The sequence below is a fragment of the Adiantum capillus-veneris genome, chromosome 13 (genome assembly GCF_014529385.1).
Source record: "Adiantum capillus-veneris isolate H3 chromosome 13, ASM1452938v2, whole genome shotgun sequence".
Lineage (NCBI taxonomy): Eukaryota > Viridiplantae > Streptophyta > Polypodiopsida > Polypodiales > Pteridaceae > Adiantum > Adiantum capillus-veneris.
The window spans coordinates 31803624-31831310 of record NC_140943.1 but is presented as its reverse complement, the minus strand read 5'-3'; the positions used below and the strand labels follow the sequence as shown (position 1 = coordinate 31831310).

The following is a 27687-nucleotide window of genomic DNA, read 5'->3' as shown; positions in this document are numbered from 1 at the left end:
CCCCAAACCTGGCCTCAAACAGCCAAATATGCCCCCAAATGGCTACTTTTTCTTGTTCAGCCTCGTTCCCCTTTTTCAGACCACCATTCTGATTGCACCTCGTCCCGTTCTGCCGTTCTAGACTTTGTTTCGAAAGATGGACCAATTTGGAACGACGTTTCATAACGTTTAGGCTGCATTGCGCTTGTTCCGTGCTAGAGTGATATACTGTACAAGGGTTGCCAAAAGCAGAGTCCCAAAAGCATGTGATTCAAAAGCACAAAGTACCAAAAGCATTTGCTTTATTTATGGTTTAGGCCCAAGATTCTGGAAGTTGGTTGAAATCCTAACCCACTTTGTCTATTAGGCCACTTGGCCGTCTTCATAAGTTGGTAGATCTTCTGTTTCTTCTTCTTGTGCTAGGTTTTAGGCCCCTCGGCCAGGATCTGCAAAACTCAATCAAGTAGTTTAAAACCTAAGGATGATTACAGATTCAAGTACATGTTATAAAAGAGGAGAGAAAATCTATGCGCGCCGTAGAGGACTCTACCTGTGACAAAGATATTGGCATGGACCACCTTTCTAGGAAGAGAGTCTGTGATTGTCTAAACAAACGTAGTGATCAAATGCGTCTATGACCTCAATGCAAAAACCCTAACCCTAAAACCCGTCACACCCTAGGTCTCTTCTTGCTGGAAATCCGTAGACTCGTAGAGACTACCCTGAGGACCTACACATAGAGGATCCATACAGAGGCAGATGGCTACTTTTTACGGAGTGACTACGCGGGATGGCCCACCCCCTCATTGGGGCATCCTCCTTGATCGAGAGCCATCTAGCTTGGCCGTCATGACACCCGAGGATGAGAGGATCTTCACATCATAGACGAGGTCTACATTGAAGGCTACGGAGCATCATTGAGCGACATTGGAGACAACCCCCCCCCTTGTAACAAACTGCTGACGTGTCAAAGCCTAAAGAATGGAGCCAACTAACAGATGTCGGCTGAGGGGCCTGAACCCTAAGAAGAACAAGTAACAGAAGAAGTCCTACCAACTTATGGGGACCCTGTCCGATGGGGCCCCAACATAAAGGATTAAAATAAAGCAGGACCCACACACACACAGGAAAAGCTGGCGGAGCAATTGATGACGTGGTAGATTTCCGAAAATTGCGTTGGCATGATGACGTGGCAGGCTGTACACATTTTCGCGTTTTGTGCTGGCTGATGACGTGGCAGGTTGTACGGATTTCCGTGATTTACGTTGGCAGCTTTTTGGCATTGCTTTTTGGACCAGATGCTTTTGAGTTTGAAGGCTTTTCACTGTAATTGCTTTTTAGGCCAAGGGCCTTTAAATATGAGGTTAGGGCTCATTCTCTGGCATGCTTCTTGGAGAAGGTGCAGAGTCTGGAGTACCAGCTTGTACTGTGTTGATGCAATATAAAGAAATACCGAAAGGGGCGCCAAGGTTTGGGGCCAATACTCTTTGGGGTGGAATTCGGCCACTTCGTGTCGCGTGTCGTCTCTCCCTCTCTCTCAATACTATTTTTATTGAAGTGCTAAACGTCTGTTCAGTCTGTTCTTTTCTATTGGCACGTGGTGCCCGTCTTGTGACAGTGGTATCAAAGCATCAGTCATGTGCTTTTCTGAAAGCATACCGATCCTACAAAAGAGCATACAGAGCTATCGGAAATTTATTCGAGGTATCTTCGCCCTCCAACCCAGACTTATTAGCCACTCCCACCCTTACTTCATCGCGCATCGGACGCGCTCCCGTCTTCACCGCTCATGTCTTACAGGGCATAAGCCATAAAGATCACTTACAAGAGAAGGATCAAAGGTTTGTTCCGAGGCAGTGCTTTTCTCAGAGGCATTGCCATGCAGATGTCTACAGCTACCAAGCAGCATACTCCAAGTACTTGGCACGCTTTCAAGAAAAGAAAAATTTTCCCGAAGTTATATGGTTTCTGACATCTTCCTTCGGAGTGCAACTTCTGGCAGAGTAGGGTATCCTAAAATGCTTGCCATGGAAACCCTAGCAGATTATAACTTGAAATTTCTCGACATCTCTCAGTAGATGTCTCTTCACGAGTAGATGACCTTGGAGATCTAGTGTGATTGCTATCTTGGGACTACCATCGCCGCCAAAGAAACACTATCTGTCCAAGAGTTGATGGACCATGTTGTGCTCGGCTACAACATTCGACTTTTCGAGCTCGATTGATGTCGAGATTGCTTTTTTAGTTTGAAAACTGTTTGAGAACTTGTTTGGTGATCTTGTTTGGAATTTGTTTGAAATGGATGGTATCTGTTTTGAACCTTCTTGGTGCCGATTTAAATTGTTTATGACTCTGGTTTTAATACTGGTTTCAATGATTGGTGATTTTACTCCCGGGTGGAGTAGTGAGAAATGATGTTTGAGAATGCTTTTTCATACTCATGGACTGGACCCTTGTGGTTATTTGCGGGGGGAGTATTGAATGATTGAAAAGTGCTGTTTTTTTTTTTACTCGTGGCCCGGACCCTTGTGGTTATTTACGGGGGGAGTATTGTTGTTGTGACTCCTGGCCCGGACCTGGATGGTTATGCGGGAGGAGTATTAAGAAGTCTGAGTAGTGGTTACTCTCAGCACCTCCAAACGACGCAGGCCGCGGTCTGGGGGGCATTTGGTTGTAAAAGGCCTCTATATCTCCCGGCCCGGACCTTTTTAGGTTATGCGGGAGGAGTGATGAGGGAGTCGTTGAATATCTCCCGGCCCGGACCTTGTTAGGTTATGCGGAAGGAGTGTTCATCGATGGCTTTATGTTTCTATGTCTTGTAACATGCATATGTAAGCATTTGTGTTGCATTGTGATGTGCCAGCTACTGAATATTCCTAATTGGATGAGATTGCCTAGGTATGTAATTTTTTAGTGCATTAAGACACCCGTGGAAGATTAATACGGTCTGGGTGTGATGACTAATTTTACTACGCTGGAATATCAAGAGTTCCAATTTGGACGAAAGGAGAAGCTAACTCCTTGATCAAAAGAGCAGAAAGGAGAAGCTAACTCCTTGATCAAAACAACCGAAAGGAGAAGCTAACTCCTTGATCAAAAGAGTAGAAAGGAGAAGCCAACTCCTTAATAAAAAGAGCAAACTGATGTCCCTCCGAATGTCCCTCGGAACGACCCTCGGAAATTTTTGAGCTAACTTGAGTTGTTTTGCAGATATGCTGTAATCGCGGACGATTACTCTCTTTCAAGAAGGGGAGATGTAACAAACTACTGACGTGTCAAAGCCTAAAGAATGGAGCCAACTTACAGATGCCGGCCGAGGGGTTTAAACTCTAAGAAGAAGTAACAGAAGAAGTCTTACCAACTTATGGGGGCCTTGTCCGATGGGGCCCAAGTGACATAAAGGATTAAAATAAAGCAGGGCCCACACACACACAGGAAAAGTTGGCGGAGCAATTGATGACGTGGCAGATTTTCGAAAATTGCGTTTGCATGATGACGTGGCAGGTTGTACGGATTTCCGCGTTTTGCTGTGGCTGATGACGTGGCAAGCAGTATGGATTTCCGTGATTTACGCTGGCAGCTTTTTGGCATTGCTTTTTGGACCAGATGCTTTTGAGTTTGAAGGCTTTTCACTGTAATTGCTTTTTAGGCCAAGGGCCTTTAAATATGAGGTTAGGGCTCATTCTCTGGCATGCTTCTTGGAGAAGGTGCAGAGTCTGGAGTACCAGCTTGTACTGTGTTGATGCAATATAAAGAAATACCGAAAGGGGCGCCAAGGTTTGGGGCCAATACTCTCTGGGGTGGAATTTCGCCACTCCGTGTCGCGTGTCGTCTCTCTCTCTCTCTCTCTCTCTCTCTCTCTCTCTCTCTCGGTACTGTTTTTATTGAAGCTAAACGTCTGTTCAATCTGTACTTTTCTATTGGCACGTGGTGCCCATCTTGTGACCCCCCCCCAAGAGAGCTGACTATGGAGGACATTGAGGGCATAGTGTAGAGACCCATGAGAGAGTTCTTGGTATGATCACCATTGTATACTTTTTCCATTGTACACCTCATTATCCCTCATGTGATCGTACCCCTTCCCATATGTCTTGAGATGATGATTATCTGATGATAAGATGAGGATGTAGGGTAAGCTTACATACCTACCCACTCTAGGTACCCTCATTTATTTTTATTTTTATGTTCCCCAAACATTGTACTAGAGTCACACATGGATGTAACCTTTTGATCGTAGGTCATTTTGGCCTTTTGAAGACGTTAATATATCATTTCATTCATTCCATTGCTCTCTCTCTCTCTCTCTCTCTCTCTCTCTCTCTCTCTCTCTCAGCCATTCAGTTCAAGAGGGCTAGAAGCTCTAGATGGTAAATAGTGCTCTTCATTTGGAAAACGTCACACCCCAAAACCTGTGTTAAAAGAATTTTGCCCTCCTGTGGAATCTGGATAGAAGGATGTACACATAATGGTAATGTCATTGCGAGAGGGAGTTTATTCATGGGGCATGATTTGAAGGAGCTGATACAGTGTCTCATAAGATTCCTTGTTGGCAGGTTCTTGGAGCATATGGCAAGAATATTGATGACTTGGAAAGAGAAATCAAAGAGCATATTCCAAGCTTTGATAAGGGTTGTATTGTGAAGTTTGACCATCCTAATTCTAGAGGATCATGCCCTCCATACTTTATATGCGTTGATCATCAACGTCGGGAGATTGGCATGTATATACGTGGATTAAATTTACTGCATCGACATGACTATGTTTGCCTGATGAGCAACCGCAGGGGTGAGCAGGTTTGGAACATTGAAATTTTCACACACACAAACATATATCTGAATGCATCATGCCATATTATGCCTGTGTCAAAGAAAGAAGCACAGGTCTTGTATAGAAATATAAAAGCTAATTTAGCTTTCACACTAAGATTTTTGTGGATGGTTTGATCAACTTTCAATGTTATGGTTCGTAATCTTGCTATTAGCCACGTCTTCTATTTCCAGCCTTCATCATTGACAGAGTGCTTGTACACTTGTTACCTAGTCAATCTTCGTTGTGGGTCACCTTGATCTACTTGTCATGATTTTAGATGTCGTCCATTGTCAAAGTCATTAAGGTTTGAAGCCCAATCTCTTGCAGGAGTGTGATGGAGGTTATGTCCATCGCGGAATGATGGAGCCTGCAAAGTGGGCTGTAAGATTTATTGCACCCATTTTGAGAGAGGAGTTGCTGAAATATTCTGGGTCATTATACTTGTCTTTTGTCTTGAATTTGAAGTTTGCGTACTGATGTTTGTGAAAGAGTTTTTTCATATTCACATTCAAGTAAAGGTGTTTCTGTAATTTATGGCAGGTATCAGCTTGTTATTGCAGGGCATTCCTTGGGAGCCGGTGTAGCTGCTCTATTTACCTTGCTCCTCCTCCAAGATAGAGTAGTAATTGGAGATATTCCAGCAGCTCAAATCAAGGGATATGCAATAGAGCCTCCCAGGGTAATGTCCATGAAGCTTTGCATTCGCAATTCACCTTACATCTACAGTATCATTCATCAGGTAAACATGCTTCCTTCAGCAAAGGAAATGAAAGGATTTTGTCATGGTATCCATCTGTGGAAGCTTTAATTTTTTGCCATGATCTTTTGGTTTATGGTCGAATGCAGGATGATTTTCTTCCAAGGGTATCAACGTCATCTGTTAAAAGAATTCTTTTGGTTACATTTTCTTTGTAAGTGTTTCTATTTAAAATCTCGAGTCACTGCTGTGTATGAAAGTCTTTGTTTGACTTCTTTTTGTCACTAGTTTTCTTGTATTGACATTGGGATATTTTAAAACTGGTCATTTTCTAGCTTACCATCAGCTGCATCGCAGACCTATTGGCAAGCACAATGCATGCCTAGTGTGGTTCAAGGATGTGTTTAGTTGCTTTCATGGCAAAGAGCAGAGTTGTAAATCCCAACTGCACGGCACTCCATTTCATCAAAATATATTATAATATTGAGACTACTTTGATCCTAACTTTGGTTGAAGAGATCAGCAATTGAGCACAAATTGTGAAAGTTAATGTGATGTTCCCTTTGCGAAGGTAATGAGATGTCTAAGGACATGCATAACAAACCACAGCCTAAAGCAAGAAATTGGAGCGCTTGATGATGTAGTCTTGGATGCGGAAGTAGAAAGGTTCTTGTTCATTGGAACTTTACGAGGATGCTTAGGCTTAGAAAAGTCTTGCATGAGGATGTAATGTGCAGTGGAGGTGAATGATGGTGTATGGGTCAGGATGAGTGATCAGTGAGTGCTCAAGGTTCCTTTTACTGACGGGAAGGGAGAGCCTTCCTTGAATTAATGGAATGCAAACTGAGTGAGTGCATGAGAGAGAGAGAGAGAGAGAGAGAGAGAGAGAGAGAGAGAGAGAGAGACGACACCAGATGGGGTCCCAAACCTCCCTCCAAGGGCCCCCCTCTCTATTGCTAGAGAGGTATTTGCTTTAGATTGCACAAAGGTCTGGTACAATGTTATCAAGTCACTTATTATGAAAATGACTTATAAGAGGTGTTTCACATGCACTCGCAAAACCAGGTCCATACGGTGGAACATGCTCATGCTGGGTATTGGGTATTGGGTACTGATGCTAGTGATCATGGGTTGTGCAATCAGTGGGTATGCAGCTACTCGGTAAGTGCCTGGACATGCACGGCCTACGTACAGGCTCACAAGGGTGCCAGAACACTTCCTAGGCTACCTAAACCCTTGAAGTAGGAACAACTTGTTCACATGCACATAGGGTTAGATGTGCATGTGACATCCCCACCTTTTCAAGGTGAGGTATTGGTACCGAGTTGTATGGCGTGCGTAGAGTTTGCCAACAACTCTTGGGATCCTGCGAAGTACTTTCGTCGGCCCACTCTGCTGTGTGGGTCGAGCGAACTTCACGAAGGTCTGCAATGCTTGCTTCTTTGGGCCGCGCCGAAAGCGACGTGATAATCTGTTGTGGCTCCAATGCTTCAACGTCGTCTATGATCTCGAGTCCACTTTCTTCAAGAATCGCCGTTGAGCAATATCCTTGACACTACTTCAAACACAAAACCATAAACATATCCGTTCCTTGTCGAAAGAGTGAAAAAGGACTATTCTTTTTAAATGACTGTCAAGTATGGAGCCTGATTTACCCCCTTGTAATTTTTAGTATTAAAAATACACATTTGTAAGGCCCCCGTTATGAGGAGAAGCCATCGTGTGTGAAGAAAAATCACTCGCCGGAAAACCAAAAATTCACACCTCGTTGGAATATTCATTTTCGTCGGAATATATGGCCGGATGACAGTCGGAAAGTGTTGGAAAACGGCTAGTCGGCTGGCTGGTGGCCGGAAGTCAATGGCCGGCTACCGGTGGCCGAATTCAAGGTGGACTTGTCTTCTCAAGGACGGCCACACAACTTGGACTTGTCTACACACACGGTTGCCTCTCATGAGGGAGGGAAGCGCTTTTGGTCTATAAAAGGAGGTCTCTTCTACACACAAAATGCATTGTGGTGCATTGTGAAGTTGATGCACCAAGGTGGGTATGAGGTGGTGAGAGTGAAGCAAGGCGGGAGCTCTATTAAGGGTATAATCCCTTTGTAATCTACTTCTTGTTTGAAGTACTAAAGCCATTGAGTGGCTGTTTTCCTCTGGATATAGCCCACATTGGGTGAATTTCATATATCGTGCTCTCTCTCTCTCTCTCTCTCTCTCTCTCTCTCTCTCTCTCTCTCTCTACTCTAGAATCTCTCGTGTGAAGAATTAAGTAAGCTACTCTACTATCTACTTAAATTTCTAACAATGGCTGTGCATGAAATGCAGATGAACAAGGTGATGGAGTGCCAAACCGTTCACCAAATACATGCCGAAAAGTGCGATCTAATCTTGACTTTTCAACCAAAACCTATCAACTTTGGCAAATCACAACAGAAATACCAATGCTTGATGGACAAACATGCTCGTGCTTTTTCTGTGACTGTGTCATGCCAAGGAATGAACATGCAAAAGCGACTGACCAAACGGACAATCGTGAGACATTGTGGATTCCTTGAATGCAAACTCTTTATCTTTTCTAAAGTGATTTGCATATATATGTGCTCATCAATGAGTGAATCATGTGCTTCGTGCAATACGGCATACCTATGATTAGGAAACACATAAAGATGGTGAAGAAAATACAAGAGACCGTCACGAATGAGAAACTCGAACAATGCGTACTGACTAATCATGCAAACCGAAAATACTTCTTGAATGGGTTCTTTGGATCTCGACTCGAGAGCCAAGATCGTTCCTGCGCAACTGATCGTATCTGCAACTGGGTCAGCTTTGCTAGAACTGGAACCATCTAGCTTGACGGTCACCCCAAGGTGTACTTGGTACAAATTGGAGCAACGTGAAGACTTGGTGATTCCGACGAACAATCACACCTCTATCATGCAAAAAAATACGTGTTGTGCTTCAGAGAAGACACGACAGCAAGAGAGTTCTTTTCATGCAATGACGCATGCTTTTCTAGATTGTGGGACTGTGTATTGAGAGAAACTATGAGACTACGTGTTTTATCGTCTTTTGAAACATGAGAGCGAGAGACTAATGGCAAAGATGGAATGTTCTTGTCACATCGAAGAACCACGGGAGGTGCTCCTTCAATTGTGTGAGATAGAGAGAGAGGGTTTTCTTTCCAATCAATGCGTGGATTATAACCTTTTAAACCACTTGATGCCAAAAATCAAATCACATCCTTCGAGAGGAGAAACCACAAATCTACGACGAAAACCGACATTTTGAACTAACACCGTCACATCGAACATGCCTGCTTGAAAGAAGAGTGCATGCCAGGAGCAAATCCAGTGATCACAATGGGATCTATGGGAAGAGCTTCTAAACGTGCGATCTTCACTAGAGAGTCACTAGTCACATCATGCATACTACCCGAATCAAACAAGATCATAATGCGCTGACTATTCACATGACCATAACATTGCATGAGAGACACATCTACATGATCATGAGAAACTGGGGACACATTAGTGTTCTCATTGAGTGCATTCACAGATGATGTGGATTCTGTGGGTTCTTTAGGTGCTTTCTTATGACAATCTCGTACAATGTGACCTTTAGTGTGACACTCAAAACATCTTTCGTCTTGTGTATATTCTGCTTGTTCTTCAAGAGTTAACCTACCTCCTAAGATTCCTTGAGCAGATTTTTCATTAGGTGTCAACTTACGGGTTTCTTAGGTTTTAGCCTTTTCTTTATCATCAGTGGGAGAGTTTTGTGTTCTAGGCGTAGAAAAAGATTGAGAAGAAGAATTACCGTCATGCTTACCATTGGTCTTACTGTTCGGTTGATTCTGAGAAGTACTCGACTTGTTCTCCTTCGACTTACCTTTGTTGTGCTTCATTTCTTGTGGCAGAGCAATTCTGACGGCGTCATTGTAGTCCGTAGGGTTGAAAACTTGTGCATCGAACTTGATGTACTCATCTAACCCGAAAAGGAAAGCCTTTTCGTTCGACATCCGATTTGCACAATTAGACACTGATATGCAAAATACGGTTAGGAAAAGACATAACAGGAGTGCCATTTTGCTTTAGACCACGCCAATCTTCTTTTAACCGATCTAGGTACTGCGGTGGCATAAAGTGAGCCTTGAGCGTGTCTTGGAAGTTGCTCCAACTGAAAGAGAGGGGAATGCCTTCCTCGGCATGCTCAAGATGCTCAACCAACTGTGACTCCTGCCAAGCTTGATACCAATTAATGGCATCACCTGCTAGATACATGGCAACCGTCAAAACTTTACTGCTACTTGTTTTCTTGGTAGTCGCAAAGTAAGCATTAAATTGATGCAACCAAAAATGAATCACAGAAGCATACATCTTACCATCATACTTACTAAATCTTCGTCTCTACCTGTGCTACGTGATGACTCGCCGGCCTCCTTGAGTGGCTCGATCTTCGAGGAGAGTACCTGTAGGACCAACTCCTGTATGCTGGTCTCTCTGCGCCTCTTGCTCTAACTCCATAGCCGCTCGCTTCTCTTCGGCCGCTATGCGTTGAGCCTCGCGTGCTTGCTCACGCTCGAGCTCCATAGTTGCCCTTCTTTCTTCGTCCGCTAAGTGTTGAGCTTCGCGTGCTTGCTCACGCTCAAGCTTCATAGGTGGCCTTCTTTCTTCATGGTCGTGATCCATGGTGGCGCGTTGCACCTCTTGTTGTAGCATCATCTCCATCATCCACTTGACCAAAGCCTCCATAGGCTTTGGTGCAATCCGTGGCGTAGATGGGGATGGGGGAACAATCCTCTTGGTGTAGAAACTTAGTCTTCTCCAACTCCACTCTCATCACTGTCACAAACGGGAGCGCATAACAATATAAGATACATTCGGATAAATAGGATTTATCACTTATTACTGAAGCCAGAGGATATAGAGAGAAATAGATAGATAGATATAGAGAGAGAGAGAGAGAGAGAGAGAGAGAGAGAGAGAGAGAGAGAGAGAGAGAGAGAGAAGATCGACACAGTAGTGGGGACCAGAAGATGGGCTCTAATTCCCAAACTTGGGTACGAAACCCTTGGGTTGATCTGGCTCTAGTTCCTCAGAGCGCTTTTCTCCTGCAGAGGCTCATACCTTCCTCTGATCCTACTCCCTCACTAAGAGGAAGTACACCTGCAAACAAATACTCAGAGTTCATAACATGAAAATCGTTACCTTCAAAGTCTCGACGCTTGAAACGCAACTCGGTTCTCGAAAAGCAATTCCCCGGAAGAGATCTCTACATAGAAAATCCTCTCTTCCAATCCCACACACAAAAGAGGTGTGTTCTCGGGTTCCTTCTCGTAAATCAGTCCCGTCTACGACGTTTATGGGCTGAAAACAGAGAAAAACAGCAGCTTGTCGCGATGGAAACACGCTCCGTAGGCATTCTTTGCGAGGGAACTTGCGCACTGGATCTTGGCGACATTTGGTACACTTGGGGCAGCCATTGGCATCACCGGCAACGTCTTCTTTGTGGATGAAATCTGCCACAGCATCTCTTCTTCCGAATATTGATCTCCTCTTTTGAGTGAGGGCATATGATACTTTTATAGCTCCTGGCCACGGACACAATAGCTGCTCGCGTAGAGATTGTGGCCGTTTTTATTTTATTTTATTTTATTTGCGCTTTTCTGGCAGAAAAAGAGAGAAAAATCGCTGGCTGGTTTTTATTGCTTTATTTAATCATAGGCTGCCCACTTATTAAGTGGGCGGCCGGTCACCTTTAAAAATGGTCCGAATCTGCCCAAAAACTCAATAAAACCTTATAAGTTAAAAACAATGCTTTCACAGCACTTCTTTGGCGTCCCTAGATGCAATCACATGCACAGTTGCAATGCAGACATAGACTTCCTCGCGGGAAAGCATCTGCTTTCTCGAAAAGCAATCCCACTTTCTCAGAAAGCATCTGTTTTTCCTCAAAGTTTCCTCTGAACCCATCTTCATTCAAGTACTTGCTTTTCCTTGTGCACAAACACAGTTCGAAATTTCCTCCTGACTATGGATATTCCCTTTCCGATGCACCCATCACCCACCTTGTGACACATCATGAATACCCAACACTTAGTCCTTTCCTACCGAACTTACAGTACAATCTCCTTCACGATGCTCTATGTCACCCATCCTATGACGCATCAGAGATGTCCCTTCCCGGATGGTCGGATACTTCTTCCCGATGCTCCCTGTCACCCATCCGATGTGACGCATCAGAAGTACCTGTTCCTGGTGGCCTTACAGATATTTTCGTCCTTAGTGCTCCCGTCACTACTTTGAATGACGCACTAGGAATACTCTGTACTCGGATGTTTCTAGTGAGAAAAACCCTCTCACTTAAAATTCAATAATTCATTTAGAATTATTTTTCTTGGTGCTCCAAGCGAGAAAACCCTCACTTATAAATCCAATAATTCATTTAGAATTATTTTCCTGTTAGATAAAGCCAATTTAGCAACAATCACCTTCACGCAAAGTATCCATTCCGCTTCGGGTGATAACCATGCACTGAGTTCTTGGGTACTTGGGGTTCTTGAGTTCTTGAGGGTCTTGAGTTCTAGAGGGTTGTGAGGTTCTTGAGGCTCTTGCAGGTGCACCCCTTGGCGGCCTTGTGCTCACACCAAGGTTGCTTTATCCCACCTCACGTCGATTGGCCTGCTGCTAAGTGCAAGGTCCGCTCTCAATGAGTGGAAAAGAGGAACGAGGGGAGGTTGGACAAGCCCTTCTTTCTTGGGTTACTTGCCACTCTTCGAAAACAGAGATTAGGGATCGACACGCCCAAGTGGTCTTGGGTTACGTGCGACCACAAGAAGAAGAAAACAAATCTTGTGGTTCTTTGTGCTTCTTTCCTTGAGTGATGACACCGAACAGTGCCAAAGAGCTCTAATACCAATGTAATGTGCAACGGAGGTGAATGATGGTTTATGGTTCAAGATGAGTGATCAGTGAGTGCTCAAGGTTCTTTTTACTAACGGGGAGGGAGAGCCTTCCTTGAGTTAATGAGAGAATGTGCAATGACCAAAACAAGAGAGTGGAATGCAAACTGTGAGTGAGAGTGCTAGAGAGAGAGAGGACCCTCCCAAACCCCCCTCGAAGGGTCCCCCTCTCTATTGCTAGAGAGGTATTTGCTTTAGATTACACATCCTCTGTCGAGAGGCCTAAAAACCTAACTTGAAGACTAAAGGGGTTAGATTGAAAATCCCGACTTCTAATCCTGACTTCTCTATCAACTTGCAGATTCCGGCCGAGGGACCCTTGGAGGACTAGTGCGAACGCTATACCATTGGAATGGCATCACCTCCATAGGAATACTAGTTGTCTAAACAAGTTTCTCCTAGCAAGAGCTTATGGACCGTACTGCGGTCGGCAACAAGCTTATGAAAGGAAGATTGAAGTTTGTTACGGAAGATGTCACAAACTGCTGAGGTGTCAAGCCACTGAAGACCTGAGCCAACCTGCAAATCCTGGCCGAGGGGCCTAAACCCTAGATGAAGCAGAATTAGACGAAGTGTTTACCAACTTACAGATCCTCGCCAAGTGTGCCAAATAATAATAAAAGTGGGACCCCGTCCGATGGGGCCCAAGTGCCTAGCGACTATAATAAAATAAAGCGGGACCTATACACACAGACACCATATCTCTTTGCGTAGCAAACTGATGACGTGGCAGCAGCTGTACAGAGCTTCAGCGTTTTGTGCTGACATGCCATGTGCCATCGTACGGCAGCTCGCGTTTTGCGTTGCAACTTGGTGACGTGGCAATGTTATAGGATTGGACCCACTAAGCGAGAAATCAAATGCAACACACAAATAGAAACTGCAAAATCATTGAACTTTACATTGTAAAATCATTGAAGTTTACGCGAGAGAGAGAGAGAGAGAGAGAGAGAGAGAGAGAGAGAGAGAGAGAGAGAGAGAGAGAGAGAGAGAGAGAGAGAGAGAGAGAGAGAGAGAGAGTGTTGACACGGCATGGTAGAGTTCCGTGCCCAGATGCACTGGCCCCAAAGACTGGCATCTCTTTCCGGTATTTCTTTATTATTGCTCGCCACAAAGTACAACTCTCGAGGGTTCTCTGCTCTCAGACTCTGCGTCCAGTTGCTATGTAGAGTGAGGCCTCAAGTGCTCTTATAAATAGTACAAGGATTGCCCAAAAGTAGAGCCCCAAAAGCATCAGGTTCAAAACTCCACCAATGCATAGCATTGTCTTTAAGAAATCCCGCTGCTCAAGAAATCTTTGATTCTTTCATATAGTTCTCCAAAGCTGTTGTCGAATTGCTGGAGAAACTGTAAAGCTTTCATCGGATCTTTCACTCCAGAAAAGGTGAAAAATTTTACGGTCGTGCTGCAATCTTTGAAATCTGTTAGGTGCATACCTCGGATATGGATAATAAGGATATGCATACTGTAACAAACTTTGACACCCCAAGTCAAGATTCTACCACGACACAACTAAGATTCACTTCAAAACAATTCACAATTCACAATTAGGTCGACACGGCCCAACGTAGTTTCATGCCTAGAGGCATTGGCTCCAAAGACTGGCGCCCCTTTCGTATTTCTTTTTGTATTAATCTGTGTTCAAAGTACAAGAGAGTGTGTAAGTGCTCACTCTCAGACTCTACGTCCAGATGCTCTAAGAAGTGAAGCCCTGTCCACTTATTTATTTAAATAAGTACAAGGGATGCCCAAAAGCAGAGCCCCAAAATCTTTTAAAATCAAAAGCTTCTCAACTTTTAAAAGCTTCTCAACCAAAAGCTAATATTCCAAAAGCTGCCATCAAATTCAGCCAGCGCAATTTATAGAATTCCGTACAGTTTTGCCACGTCATCATGTCAGCGCAAAAAAGCGGAATTCCGTATTACTGCCACGTCAGCCTATCAGCACGATCTGCGGAATTCCGTACACTTTGTCCATACAGCCTGTTGACGCATAATCGGGAGACAGCCAGCAGGTGTGTGTGTCCAGGGGCCAGCCATGTCACCAGTTTGTGGCATACCCCCTTTTTGAAAGAATTGTAATCGCCCTTGATTACGCTTGCAAAACAGACAGAGGTCATAAACTGTCTTAGCAGACACTGACTGTTAGTACCGACGCACTAGGCACAACACATCTAGTACATGTACCAATCGACAGTCACATACAGGACATCACAGGCTATCACAGGACATCACATGACAAATCACACACAAAATTATTCCAAATCTCAGACCATGATTAATCGGCAACGTATTTAGCAAATGCATCTAGATCCAATAGGGACCTCACAGATGCCCAATTAACTAATCCATATTGCAATCATGTTTATAGATGCAATCATTTCATCTATTAGTTCATGCACTCAATCAGTATCATATTCATTTTCGGGAATTCTAGTTCATAAAGTCATATAGTAGAATACTGTCAGCTCAGCAGTATCCCTGAAACCCAAAAGGACATCAGTGACTCTATATCAAAAGTCGGGGTAATCTGTTGACAAAGGAGCGGAGTGACTCCCCTCTTGTGCATGCCCACTGCACTAGATTCACCCATGCTGAAATCGGGGCTCTATCGGAGTAGACTATGCTAAACCGAATGCTTCAAGGTAAAGTTCCACAATCTGAGGAGTATCTGCTAGGTCCTCCTTCTCCATTCACTTCGCATCCAATGCAGGATAGTTCTTGAATTCAACCAAGAACCGCCTAATCACTCTACCTTTAATCTTTCTATCTTTATGTGCCAGTATCTGTTCTGGAACGAGTATCTCCTTGCTTTCGTCCACTTCATGTTGCTCATGTGGCTCCCCATCATCGGGCACAACACCTTTAAAAGGCTTCAAGAGACTCACATGAAAAGCATTGTGAATTCTCCAAGTATTGGGCAACTTCAATCTAAAGGAGACATCATTTATCTTTTCTTTTATCTGGAAAGGTCCATAGTATCTCATGCTAAGCTTTGGAAAAAGCCGCTCCTTTTCCTTTTTCTTTCTCAGGTGTGCCTTCTCAAAACGCAAGAGCACCCAATCGTCTTCCTTTAATTTCAAATCGCGACGGTGTCGATCTACTGCCTTCTTATGTCTTTCTTGAGATTTCGCTAAAGCCTCCCGTACCTTGGCAAAAGCAGTGTCCAAGTCCCTTGTGTACTAGTCGGCTTCAAAAATCTTATCTTTTGTGCTTAGGAAGGGTGGAACCTTCGTAGCATCTTCAATAATCTCAAATGGCGCCTTCCCCGTCGAAGAGTGGATCGTGTTGTTGTAGGCAAATTCCACCAAGGGCAAAAACTTTTTCCATTGAGTCTTCTGAGCCTGATTGCTAAATCTGTCAATAACAGTCTAGATACCATCGTGCCCACTCTGTCTTCTGGAGATCAAAAATGAAATCCATTGCAATACTTTCCCAGGGGCGCGGGTGGGAATGGGTAAAGGCTGTAACAATCCCTGTGCTTTATGCCTGTCAAACTTGACCTTCTGGCATACCAAGCAACTATGTACAAAATCGTCCACATCCTTCTTGAGTCTCGGCCAAAAGAAGTATCTCCCCACACCTTTGAAGGTGGTATCAATGCCGGGGTGACCCGTAAATGGTGGACAGTGGCATTCGGTTAGAATCTTTTCCCTCAACGGCTGGGTAACGCACAACATTGTTTTCTTCATCAAGTAGCCATCCCGAATGGAATATCCCGCTGTCACAAACGGGAGCGCATAACAATATAAAATACATTCGGATAAATAGGATTTATCACTTATTACTGAAGCCAGAGGATATAGAGAGAAATAAATAGAGAGAGAGATAGAGAGTGAGAAGATCGACACAGTATTGGGGACCAGAAGATGGGCTGGTCCCCCCCCCGTAATAGTATCTTTATTACTGAGGAGAAGTCTATACAAGCACTTGAACCGAACGTATTACCACGTTCGTTCTAGAATAAGACTTGATGGTTCTCGGAAGCCTTAGCTTCCGATTCCTAGGGCAAAACCCTATTCCAATTCCTCGAGAATCAAGGTTCTCGCCTCTGGATCTCACCTTCCAGATTCAGGGCATGGCATCCCTGCAACTCTTTTCCAACTCTCTTTCCAGAGTCCTCTTCCCGCAGAACAACTCCGCTTTCCCGGACACGAAGTCCTTACTTGGGAATCCCAACTTCCGGATCACAACTTGAGAGACTACCTCTCTCCGATCTGTGGATCTACTTCCCAAACTCGGTTACGAAACCCTTGGGCTGATCTGGCTCTAGTTCCTCAGCGGGCTTTTCTCCTGTAGAGGCTCATACCTTCCTCTGCTCCTACTCCCTCACTAAGAGGAAGTACACCTGCAAACAAATACTCAGAGTTCATAACATGAAAATAAATCGTTACCTTCAAAGTCTCGACGCTCGAAATGCAACTCCTTTCTCGAAAAGCAATTCCCCGGAAGAGATCTCTCCATAGAAAATCCTCTCTTCCAATCCTACACACAAAAGAGGTGTGTTCTCGGGTTCCTTCTCGTAAATCAGCCCCGTCTACGACGTTTATGGCCTGAAAACAGAGAAAAACAGCAACTTGTCGCGATGGAAACACGCTTCGTAGGCACTTCTTCGCGAGGGAACTCGCGCACTGGGTCTTGGCGACATCTGGTACACTTGGGGCAGCCATGGGCATCACCGGCAACGTCTTCTTTACGGCTGAAATCTGCAGCAGCATCTCCTCCTTGCAAAGATTGGTCCCCCCTCTGAGTGAGGGCATGTGATGCTTTTATAGCTCCTAGCCATGGGCACGAATAGTTGCTCGCGTAGAGATCGCGGCCGTTTTTTTTTTTTTTTTCTGTTCTGCCAGAAAAAGAGAGAGAGAAAACGTTGGCTGATCTGTTGCCTTATTTATCAGATGGCTGCCCACTTATTAAGTGGGCAGCCGGCGTATTTTAAAAATAGTTTGAACCTGCCCAAAAACTCAATAAAACCTTATAAGTTAAAAACAATGCTTTCACTGCACTTCCCAGGCGTCCCTGGATGCAATCACATGCACAGTTGCAATGCAGACATAGACTTCCTCGCGGAAAAGCATCTGCTTTCCCGAAAAGCAATCCCGGTTTCTCAAAAAGCATCTGTTTTTCCTCAAAGTTTCCTTTGAACCCATCTTCATTCAAGTGCTTGCTTTTTCCTTGTGCACAATTCTAACACAGTTCGGAATTTCCTCTCGACTATGGATATCCCCTTTCCGATGCACCCGTCACCCACCTTGTGACGCATCAGGAATACCCAACACCTAGTCCTTCCTACCGAACTTACGGTACAATCTCCTTCGCGATGCTCTATGTCACCCATCCTATGATGCATCAGAGATGTCCGTTCCCGGATGGTCGGATACTTCTTTCCGATGCTCCCTGTCACCCATCCGATGTGACACATCAGAAGCACCCGTTCCTGGTGGCCTTACAGATATTCCCTTTCACAGTGCTCCTGTCATTACTTTGAATAACGCACTAGGAATACTCCGTACTCGGATGTCTCCAGTGAGAAAAACCCTCTCACTTAAAATTCCAATAATTCATTTAGAATTATTTTTCCTTGATGTTCCAAGCGAGAAAACCCTCTCACTTATAAATCCAATAATTCATTTAGAATTCTTTTTCTGTTAGATAAAGCCAATTTAGCAACACCCGCTACTACCTCCCCATTCTGTTTTCGACTGAATACATCTGAAAAATCTGGATCTGTGGCGTATTGATCGACCAAGCTTCTATGATGAATCGCGGAAATAGCCAAGACTAACGGCTTCCGGGACAAAGCATTTGCCTCCAAGTTCTTCTATCCCTGCACATGGACAATCTGGAAGTGAAACTGTGACAAGATGTTAGTCCACCGCATCTGCTTTTCCGAAAGCTGCTTCTATGACAAGTAGCGTAAACTCTGATGATCAGTGAAGACCGTAAAATCGGCTCCAAGTAGGTAGTGTCGCCATTGAGTAAGAGCATGGATAACCGCCAAAAGCTCTTTTTCATATATCTGTGCTGTCAATTCCGGCCTTGAAAACAATCGGCTCTCATAGGCAATGGCATGGCCTTCTTGCATTAAGACCGCACCCCGACTACGACCACAAGCATCACAATATACTTCGAATGACTTTTGCAAATCTGGCAAAGTCAAAACTAGTCCCGTAGTCAATTTCTCTTTCAATGTCTGAAAGGCAATCACGTCTGTGGGTCCCCACGAGAAAGGGACTCCTTTCTGTGTCAAGATATGCAAAGGGGAAGCAACCTGTTCAAACTTTCGAATGGACTGCCGGTAGTAAGAACATACGCCCAAAAAGCTTCGAACTTCATGGACATTCTTCAAATCGGGCCAATCACGTATAGTCTTAATCTTGGCCGGGTCCATATGTACTCCTGTTGCTAAGACAATGTGTCCCAAAAAGTGTATCTCTGGTAAGAAAAATTCACTCTTCTTGGCATTGATCGCCAACTTGTGATCTCACAATGCCTGAAAGACCTGGAGAAGATGTTGTGCCCCATCCTTGGAGAAGACTATAATGTCGTCAAAGAAAGTGCTAACAAAAGATGTGTACTCTATGAAAATCCTGTTCATCATTCGGTTAAAAATCGTTGGAGCATTGGTAAGGCCAAAAGGCATCACCAAAAATTCATATAAACCGAAGCTCGTCCGAGAAGCTACCTTGTAGACATCTCCCGGCTCCGATGATATCCGCTCTTCAAATCGATCCTGCTGAAACAAGAGGATCCCTGTAGTCGGTCAAGAATATCACCAATCCTCGGAATCGAAAATTTGTTCGTGATGGTGATTTTATTGAGAGCTCTATAATCAATGCACATTCTCCAAGACCCGTCTTTCTTTAAAACCAACAACATCGGAGAGCAGTAAGGTGAAGTACTCGGCTGGATAAGACCCTTTCCAAGAGGTCTTTCACTTGGTTCATAATCTCTTCATTCCGTGCTCGGCTCACACGGTAAGGTGGCCGGTTCGGTGGTGTGCTTCTAGGTATCAAATCAATAGTATGATCCTCAGGACGAGCTGGTGGCAACTCGCCTGGCAAGCTCTTAGAAAAGCAATCGGCATGTGTGGAGAAAATCTTGGCGTTCTTTTTCAAGGTCAAAACATATTCGACCTTCAATCATTATTCAGTTCTCTCCAAAAAATCGAGTAAAGAAACTGAATTTCGTCAGTACAATCTCTTTGCCCTTCATTTGTCAAAGTCGCTTTCTCAACCCGATAGTCAACCACGGTGTTGTTCTTGTGGTGCCAAAGGATTTCGAGGAGGACGTCACAACCTTCCTAAGGGCATCAGGTAGAAGTCCTCGTGCCCTAAAAATACCCCTGACATTGCAAACGAAGTTTGCCAATGATCGGTGTAATGGCAACATCTCGTCTGGGTGCCGCTAGAACTGCCTCCGCCTATCGGACGTAATTCCAAGTCGAGCCGCCAATTCAAGCGAAAAAAATGGCCTTGGCTCTTCCATCAAAGCAAATGAGGGCTTCTTGATCTTTCACTTTGCCCTAAGTGCGGCAAAGTTTTGTACTTACGTTCATCTGATTCGTTTCGGGCCCCACCCAATGTGGTACCAGTTCTGCTTTCATTTGCCTTTTCTGCCACGTTCCTCTGCTGCTCTAGAACTCTCTGGCCTGTCTTCAGTCTGTTCTTGTTGTGCCTTTTTGGGGCACTTTGCGGAGATGTGTCCAAATTCCCCGCAACCAAAACACTTCCCCTCTTTGAGATAAATAGCCCTTTCTCTAAGAGTCTGTCGGGGACGTGTATCTTTTGTTTTTTTTTGTCTTGGGAACTCTTTTCTCTTCCTACTTTCATTGTGAGAAGTCTGTTGGTTCTCTGAGTCAAGATCTCATCAGTGGGGTAAGTCAAATTTCCCGAATGTATCGCAAAACCCAGTTTCGCATGACCCATCAATTCTTGAATAGAATTCGACTTTTATTCCAGGCAGTAGTCTTGGATCTCTGTAGAGAGTCCGCAGGTTCTTGATGTCGACCTTTCGGTGTCTTTCTTCAAGATGATTCCCTTGGAGGACCAATGCGAGCGATATACCATTGGACTACCATCACCTTTACAAGGCTACTATCTGTCCAAGCAAGTGTCAACCATACAAGAGCTTATGGACCATGTAGCGGTCGGCTATAAACTTACGAAAGGAAAGCTGAGTTTACTATAGAAGCAACTCCGGCAAATAATTAGAACTCCCGGCAACAACGACCAAATCCTCGGGATTCTCGTGAAAGTCAACCTCAAAGGCCTCGTTTGACGCAACGTCAATGAGACATCCTGCTACAAGAAGGTAGATGCTTTGAATGTTTTCAAACCGGGCATACCTTCAATACATGTCCTCAAAGAGCCTCGTTGACGTTATCTCGTTGACACGTCAACGAGACACCGTGCTACAAGAAGGTAGATGCTTTGAATGTTTTCAAACCGGGCATACCTTCCACTTGTGCTGAAGAGAATATACCCACAATTGAAACGTGTAATCAATATCCAATACACAAATACTCAAGAGAAGAGTAAAGGAACCGGCTGGGGAAACTACAACATGTCCATGAAGATCAAAATGGGCTGCCCAAAGGTTGGAGCTCTACAAAGGGAAACACGGGAGAAGCATCCAAATGTTGCAGATTGTAGGAGTAGGAACTAAATGTCCCCACTAATTGTCGACACTACGTGCAAAACTGTCATCCAAAGGATCTCGACAAATCTGCACTTGAACATTAAGAAAACCACCCATAAGAGGTTGAAAACCTGTCCCACAATCAAGATCACAAAAGATCGTAAACTTGTTCTACAACTCGTACTGATAAGCTCACAAAAGGGCAAAGGTAAGACAAAATCTGTAAGGCCACGCTACCACTGGGGAAGGAGATAACATGGAGATAGGAGAAGTCCACACTCCAACAAGCCTCCTCGAACTGTTGTCATGGTCGGCTAAGCATCTGGCACCACATGCTCCACTTGTAAACCTCATCCAAGGAAGTCGGATGATCAAACAAGAAGTGGTTCTGGAGATAAAAGTATCCCCCTCTGCCTGTCAAAGCTACCTCCAGCACATGCATTGTAAGGTGCAGCGGAAGTGAATGTTGAACTTTGCTCAAGATGAGTGCTCCTAACTGTGCTCAAGGGTTCCTTTTACTTACAGAAGGGAGAGCCTTCCGTTCCTTTAATGAGAGAGTGCAAATGATCACAAACAAAGTGAATGACACTGTGAATGAAGGTGCTGAGACTGAGAGAGAGAGAGAGAGAGAGAGAGAGAGAGAGAGAGAGAGAGAGAGAGAGAGAGAGAGAGAGAGAGAGAGAGAGAGAGAGAAGAATACGACTCCAGAATGTTGTCAATCCCTCCTCCAAGGGCCCCACTTTCTATGGCGAGAGAGGTCTATGCTATTGATTGCACAAATCTGATACAATGGTCTAGATGCAATGGACTTGCCGTCGACAATGATGGCGACGATAAGACGGGCTGAAATCTGCAAATCTACTAACTTCTGAATTCTGACACTGGGTCGTCGAGGACGGTGATGACGACGACGTGACGACAATGCGCTGAAAATGCAGATGCTGAAATTTGCGAACAGCGGGCTGAAACTGAAAACGCTGGCTGATCGGACCGTGTGGCGAGGATCTGCTGCGGGAAGGTGAGATCTGCGAGGTTTGGGGTTGCTGCTGCGGAGTCTAAGTGCTGAAAACAGAAACGCTGATGCTATGGCTGGGAATCTGCAAAACGCTGATGTTGATCTGCAATTGCAAAAACGCCAGGCTGATCTTGGGATCTATTGCAAAAACGCCGGTCCTTTTGCTATGAAAACGCCAAAGCTGATCTGCTATGAAAACGTTGGTCTTGTTCTACTGTTGGCTGGCGCTAGGCCTCCTGTTGGTCTTGCTGAGAAGGTGCACTGTGAGTTGGTGGACTCCTATTGCCTCTTCTGCTAGAAAGTGCTAGCGCTAGTTTTCTTATATAGTGTCTTGCAAAATTGCCCTACCCAGTTTCCCAACAAAGTCATTTATTAATAATAAGTGAAAATATGGTTAAAATAGGGAAAATGGGTTCTGTGCACTGTAAAATGCTCATGATGGATACTGACTGTAATTCTGATGATCATGGTGTGTGTAACTAGAGGATATGCAACTACTCTAAGTGCCTGGACATGCACGGCCTGCGCACAACAGACTCACTAAGGTGCCAGAACACTTCGTAAGCTGACCTGAACCCTAGACCTGAAGTAGCTTGTCCACATGCACATAGGGTTAGATGTGCATGTGACATACCCTCCTTATTAAAGTGAGGTACTGGTACCGAATTGTATGGCGTCGAGGGAGATCGCCAATAGCGTCTGGAATCCTGGGAAGGACTCTTCGTCGGCCCTCTTTGATGCGTGGGTCGTGCGATACTTGAACTTCATAAAGGTCTGCAATCCTTGCTTCTTTGGGCCGCGCCGTAGGTCCACCTTCATCAAGAATCTCCAAGGAGGAAAATTCCTGAAACCACTTCCACCACAAAATCATGAACATACCCATTCCATGTAAAGTGACTGGAAAAATACTATTCTTTCTAAAAGACTGTGCATGCAATGTAGATGAACAAAGTGACGGAGTGCCAATCCGTTCACCAAACACTCGTACAAAGTGAGATCGAATCTTGACTTTTTGATCTAAATCTATGAATTGTGGAAAATTACAATGGAAATGCCGATGCTTGATGGTCAATCTTTCTTGTGCTCATTCTAAAACTGTATCATGCCAAGGAAGAGACATGAAATGTGAATTCCTTAAAGCAAACTGTTTTTCTTTTCGAGAGAAATCCGGATACATCCGTGCTCATCCATGAGTGAATCATGTGCATCGTACAATATGGCATGCCTGTGAAACGGGAACATATAAAGACGGTGACAAAAATACAAGAAACTGTCACGAATGAAACACTCGAACAATGCATGCTGACTAATCATGCGAACACACAATACTTCCTGAGTGAGTTCTTTGGACCTCGACTCGAGAGCCAAGATTGGTTCTGCGTGATTGATCGTATCTGCAATGAGGTTGCTTCACTGGAAAAACCATCATCTAAACCATCATTCTTGTGAACAATCACATCTTTATCATGCAAATCATCATCCTTGTAAATAATCACATTTGTATCATGCATTTTTTTTGCGGAAGGACGATTGTTGAATAGTGAATAACACATCAAGGCACTCTCGTGTAATGAGAGAGTCCATATCGTGAGCGAAGCCCGACACCTCAAGAGGAGATGTCTTGCTAACCTCCAAGCGGGCTCTTTCGACAAGAGTCACCAATCATATCGTGCATACTACCAGAATCAAATAAGACCACCATGTTTTGACCATTCACATGACTATAACACTTCATGAGAGACTCATCAATGAGAGGATCATGAGAAACTTGGGACACAGGAGTGTTCTCATTTATGGCATTAATAGAGGATGTGGGTTTTGTGAGTTCTTTAGATTCGTTAGATTCAATCTTAGGACATGGTTTCTTTATATGACCATTGACGTGACAGTGATAACATCGACCTTCCTTAGAATAAATGACTTGTTTGTTTGCCGTTATGTATCCTTATAAAATTCCTTGTGCAGCTTTTTCATTTGGTTGAGCTTAGGTTTAGCAAGTGTGTTAGCTTTACCCTTTGATTCATTTTGAGTTTTCTTTTCTGAAACACTAGAGGAAGATTGGCTAGAAGAGTTACCGTTCTTACCATTCTAAGGGTTGTGAGGAGTCTGAGAGGTACTTTGAGAAGGCTTGTTTTCCTTAGGCTTTCCCTTATTGTGCTTCATCTCCTGTGCAAGAGCAATCGCTACTGCCTTGTTGAGATCGATTAGATCGAGTACCTCGACATCATACTTGATATACTCGTCCAATCCATAAAGGAATGCCTTGTTGCGCTCATTATTTGATTCGCGTAATTGGGTGCCGAGTTGCAAAAAAATGATTAGAAAAAGACATAACGGGCATACCATTTTGCTTGAGACTACGCCAATTGTCTTTCAACCGTGTTAGGTACTGTGGTGGCATAAACCGCGCCTTGAGCTTGTCTTGGAAGTTGGCCCAATTGAAGGAATGGGGCGCGCCTTCTTTGGCTTCCTCTAGTTGCGCGGTCAACTGTGTCTCTTGCCAAGCGTGGTACCAATTAATGGCATCATTGGCAAGGTACATGGTTGCCGTTAAAACCTTGTTATTCCTTGTCTTATTAGTTGTTGCAAAATAAGCATTAAATTGATGCAACCAAGAATGAATAACACTAGCATACATCTTACCGTCATACTTATTGAATGGTGATCTTCTCTGTGACAGGGTTGTTGGAGTCCGAATCTCTGCTTATGCTACTTGATGAACTATCAACATCTTTGACCGGCTCGGGCTTCGAGGTAAGTACGTGTAGGACCAACTCTTGCATGCGTTGGTCTCTCTACGTCTCACACTCTAACTCCAAGGTTGTTCGTCTGTCTTCAGCCGCCAAGCGGGCTTGCCGCGCTCACGCTCCAAGGCTAACCGTCTTTCTTCGTGCTCGCGATCCAATACTGCCTTTCTTTCTTTGCGCTCGCGATCCAATTCTGCCTTTCTTTCTTCGGCCGCCAAGCGCGCTTGCTCACGCTCACTCTCTAAGGCTGCGGTTCTTTCTTCGCGCTCGCAATCCAAGGCGGCGCATTACGCTTCTTGTCGTAGCATCATGTCCATCATCGACTTGACCAAAGCCGCCATAGGATTTGGTGCAAACCGTGGCGTAGATGGGGAAGGGGGAGGGTCGGAAAAACCTCCTGGTGGGGAAAATTCTTCACCACCACCTCCATGCTTATCACCTTCATGTGATGTATCCATTCCGCTTTGGGTGATGATCATACATTGAGATCTTGGGTACTTAAGTTCACAAGGAATTTGGGTTCTTGTGGTTCTTGGGTTCTTGGGTCCTTGAGTCCTCGAGTTCTTGAGGTTCTTGAGGTCTTTCTTTAGCTAGCAATTTGTGTTAGAGAAGGCTTTTCTCTTATCCGAGCTCTACTCTTCCCTGCGGGCGCACCCCTTGGCGGCCTTGCGCTCACACCAAGGTTGCTTTTTCCCACCTCACGTCGATTGGCCGGCGCTAAGTGCACGGTCCGCTCTCAATGAGTGAAAAGAGGAACAAGGGGAGGCCGGACAAGCCCTTCTTTCTTTGGTTACCTGTTACTCTTAAAAAACACGATTAGGAATCGACACGCCCAAGTGGACTTGGGTTACGTGTGACCGCAACAAGCAAAAAAAATTCTGTGGTTCTTTCCTTGAGTGATACAGAAACACTGCCAAAGCTCTGATACCATTGTAAGGTGCAGCGGAAGTGAATGTTGAACTTTGCTCAAGATGAGTGTTCCAAACTGTGTTCAAGGGTTCCTTTTACTTACAAAAGGGAGAGCCTTCCGTTTTTTTAATGAGAGAGTGCAAATGATCACAAACAAACTGAACGACATTGTGAATGAAGGTGCTGAGACTGAGAGATAGAGAGAGAAGAATACGACACCAGAATGTTGTCAATCCCTCCCCCAAGGGCCCCACTCTCTATGGCGAGAGAGGTCTATTATGCTATTGATTGCACAAATCTGGTACAATGGTCTAGATGCAATGGACTTGCCGACGATGTCGACGACAATGATAGCAACGATTAGACGGGCTGAAGTCTGAAAACGCCAGGGGCTGAAATCTGCAAATCTGCTAACTGCTGAATTTTGACACTGTTGGCGAGGACGGCGATGATGACGATGTGCTGAAAACGCAGATGCTGAAATCTGCGAACAGCGGGCTGAAACTGAAAACACTAGCTGATTTGACCGTGCGGCGAGGACCTGCTACGCGAGGGTGAGATCTGCGAGGTTTGGGGCTGCTGCTGTGGAGTCTTAAGTTCTGAAAACAGAAAACGCTGATGCTATGGCTGGTTCTGTCGTCGGGAATCTGCAAAACGCTGATGTTGATCTGCAATTGCAAAAATGCTAGGCTAATCTTGGGATCTACTGCAAAAGCGCTAGGCCTTTTGCTGTGAAAACGCCAAAGCTGGTCTGCTATGAAAACGCTGGTCTTGTTCTGTTGTTGGCTGGAAATGCTAGGCCTCCTGCCAGTCTTGCTGAGAAGGTGCACTGTGAGTTGGTGGACTCCTGTTGCCTCTTCTGCTAGAAAGTGCTAGTTTTCTTATATAGTGTCTTGCAAAATTGCCCTACCCAGTTTCCCAACAAAGTCACTTATTAATAATAAGTGAAAAATGGCTAAAATAGGGAAAATGAGTTTTGTGAACTGTAAAATGCTCATGATGGATACTGACTGTAATTCTGATGATCATGCTGTGTGCAATGAGAGGATATGCAACTACTCTAAGTGCCTGGACATGCACGGCCTACACACAGACTCACAAAGGTGCCAGAACACTTCCTAAGCTGACCTGAACACTAGACCTGAACCCTAGACCTAAGGTAGCTTGTCCACATGCACATAGGGTTAGATGTGCACATGACATGCATTGGAACATGCCTCTGAACTGCTGGCTCTGCCTATCAAAGCTAACTCCAACACATGCATTGGAACATGCACCTGAACTGCTGCATTACGGATGAGCAAGAGTCAACCGACGCCGGAAGTGGAACTTCCATCCTTGGATGGAAAAGCAAAATAAAAAAACATCCTTTACTTCTAGAAGGAAAGTGATCCCCCCCTGTCATCTATAATCCACAATGTGGTACAAAAGTGCGATCGAATCATCAACCTGCTACCCAACAGATAGGTAGCTCCATTGAAAATTCCAAGAAAGACATGCATTTGCAAAAGGAACAACAAATCTGCCAATCCATCTCCTCAAAGAAAACACAGTCATAGAAACCTAAGAGCTTAGCCGTTCCAAGCGGCATTCCCGGGACGTCCGGCTGCCCACCAAAACTGGCCATTCCTGTCCGTCCCTGACCTTCCCCGTTCTGAAATGGCTGTCCCTCGGCCCTAGGGTGCCGTTCCCATGTTTCTATGCTTTTTATTATCACTTTTTCGAGCCAGTTCAGAGACATGAACAGTCGTGTGTCTACGTGGATAGCGGGCCCGAGGAGAAATTCCAGGTGTTGGATCCTTGGATCGAGCCTTACTACATACCTAAACGCCCCTCTGGTCCTCCTCCCTTTGGTACCTTTTTTCTTAACACAGGAATCAGAAATTGGTGTCGTTTGTCGCTACAGAGTGCAGTTCGCACTGTCGC

At 44.7% G+C, this 27687-nt stretch overlaps 1 protein-coding gene across 4 annotated transcripts in view; it reads left to right on the top strand.

The window, feature by feature from the left end:
- Positions 1-27687, top strand: part of LOC147443768 (uncharacterized) — a 73927-nt gene that overhangs the window by 4621 nt on the left and 41619 nt on the right. For all 4 annotated transcript variants that reach the window (XM_086527729.1, XM_086527728.1, XM_086527726.1 and 1 more), the window contains 4 exons: positions 4533-4772; positions 5116-5219; positions 5329-5527; positions 5635-5699. In XM_086527729.1, the coding sequence (XP_086383855.1) occupies positions 4533-4772; positions 5116-5219; positions 5329-5527; positions 5635-5699 (608 nt within the window). The remainder of the gene's footprint in view (positions 1-4532; positions 4773-5115; positions 5220-5328; positions 5528-5634; positions 5700-27687) is intronic.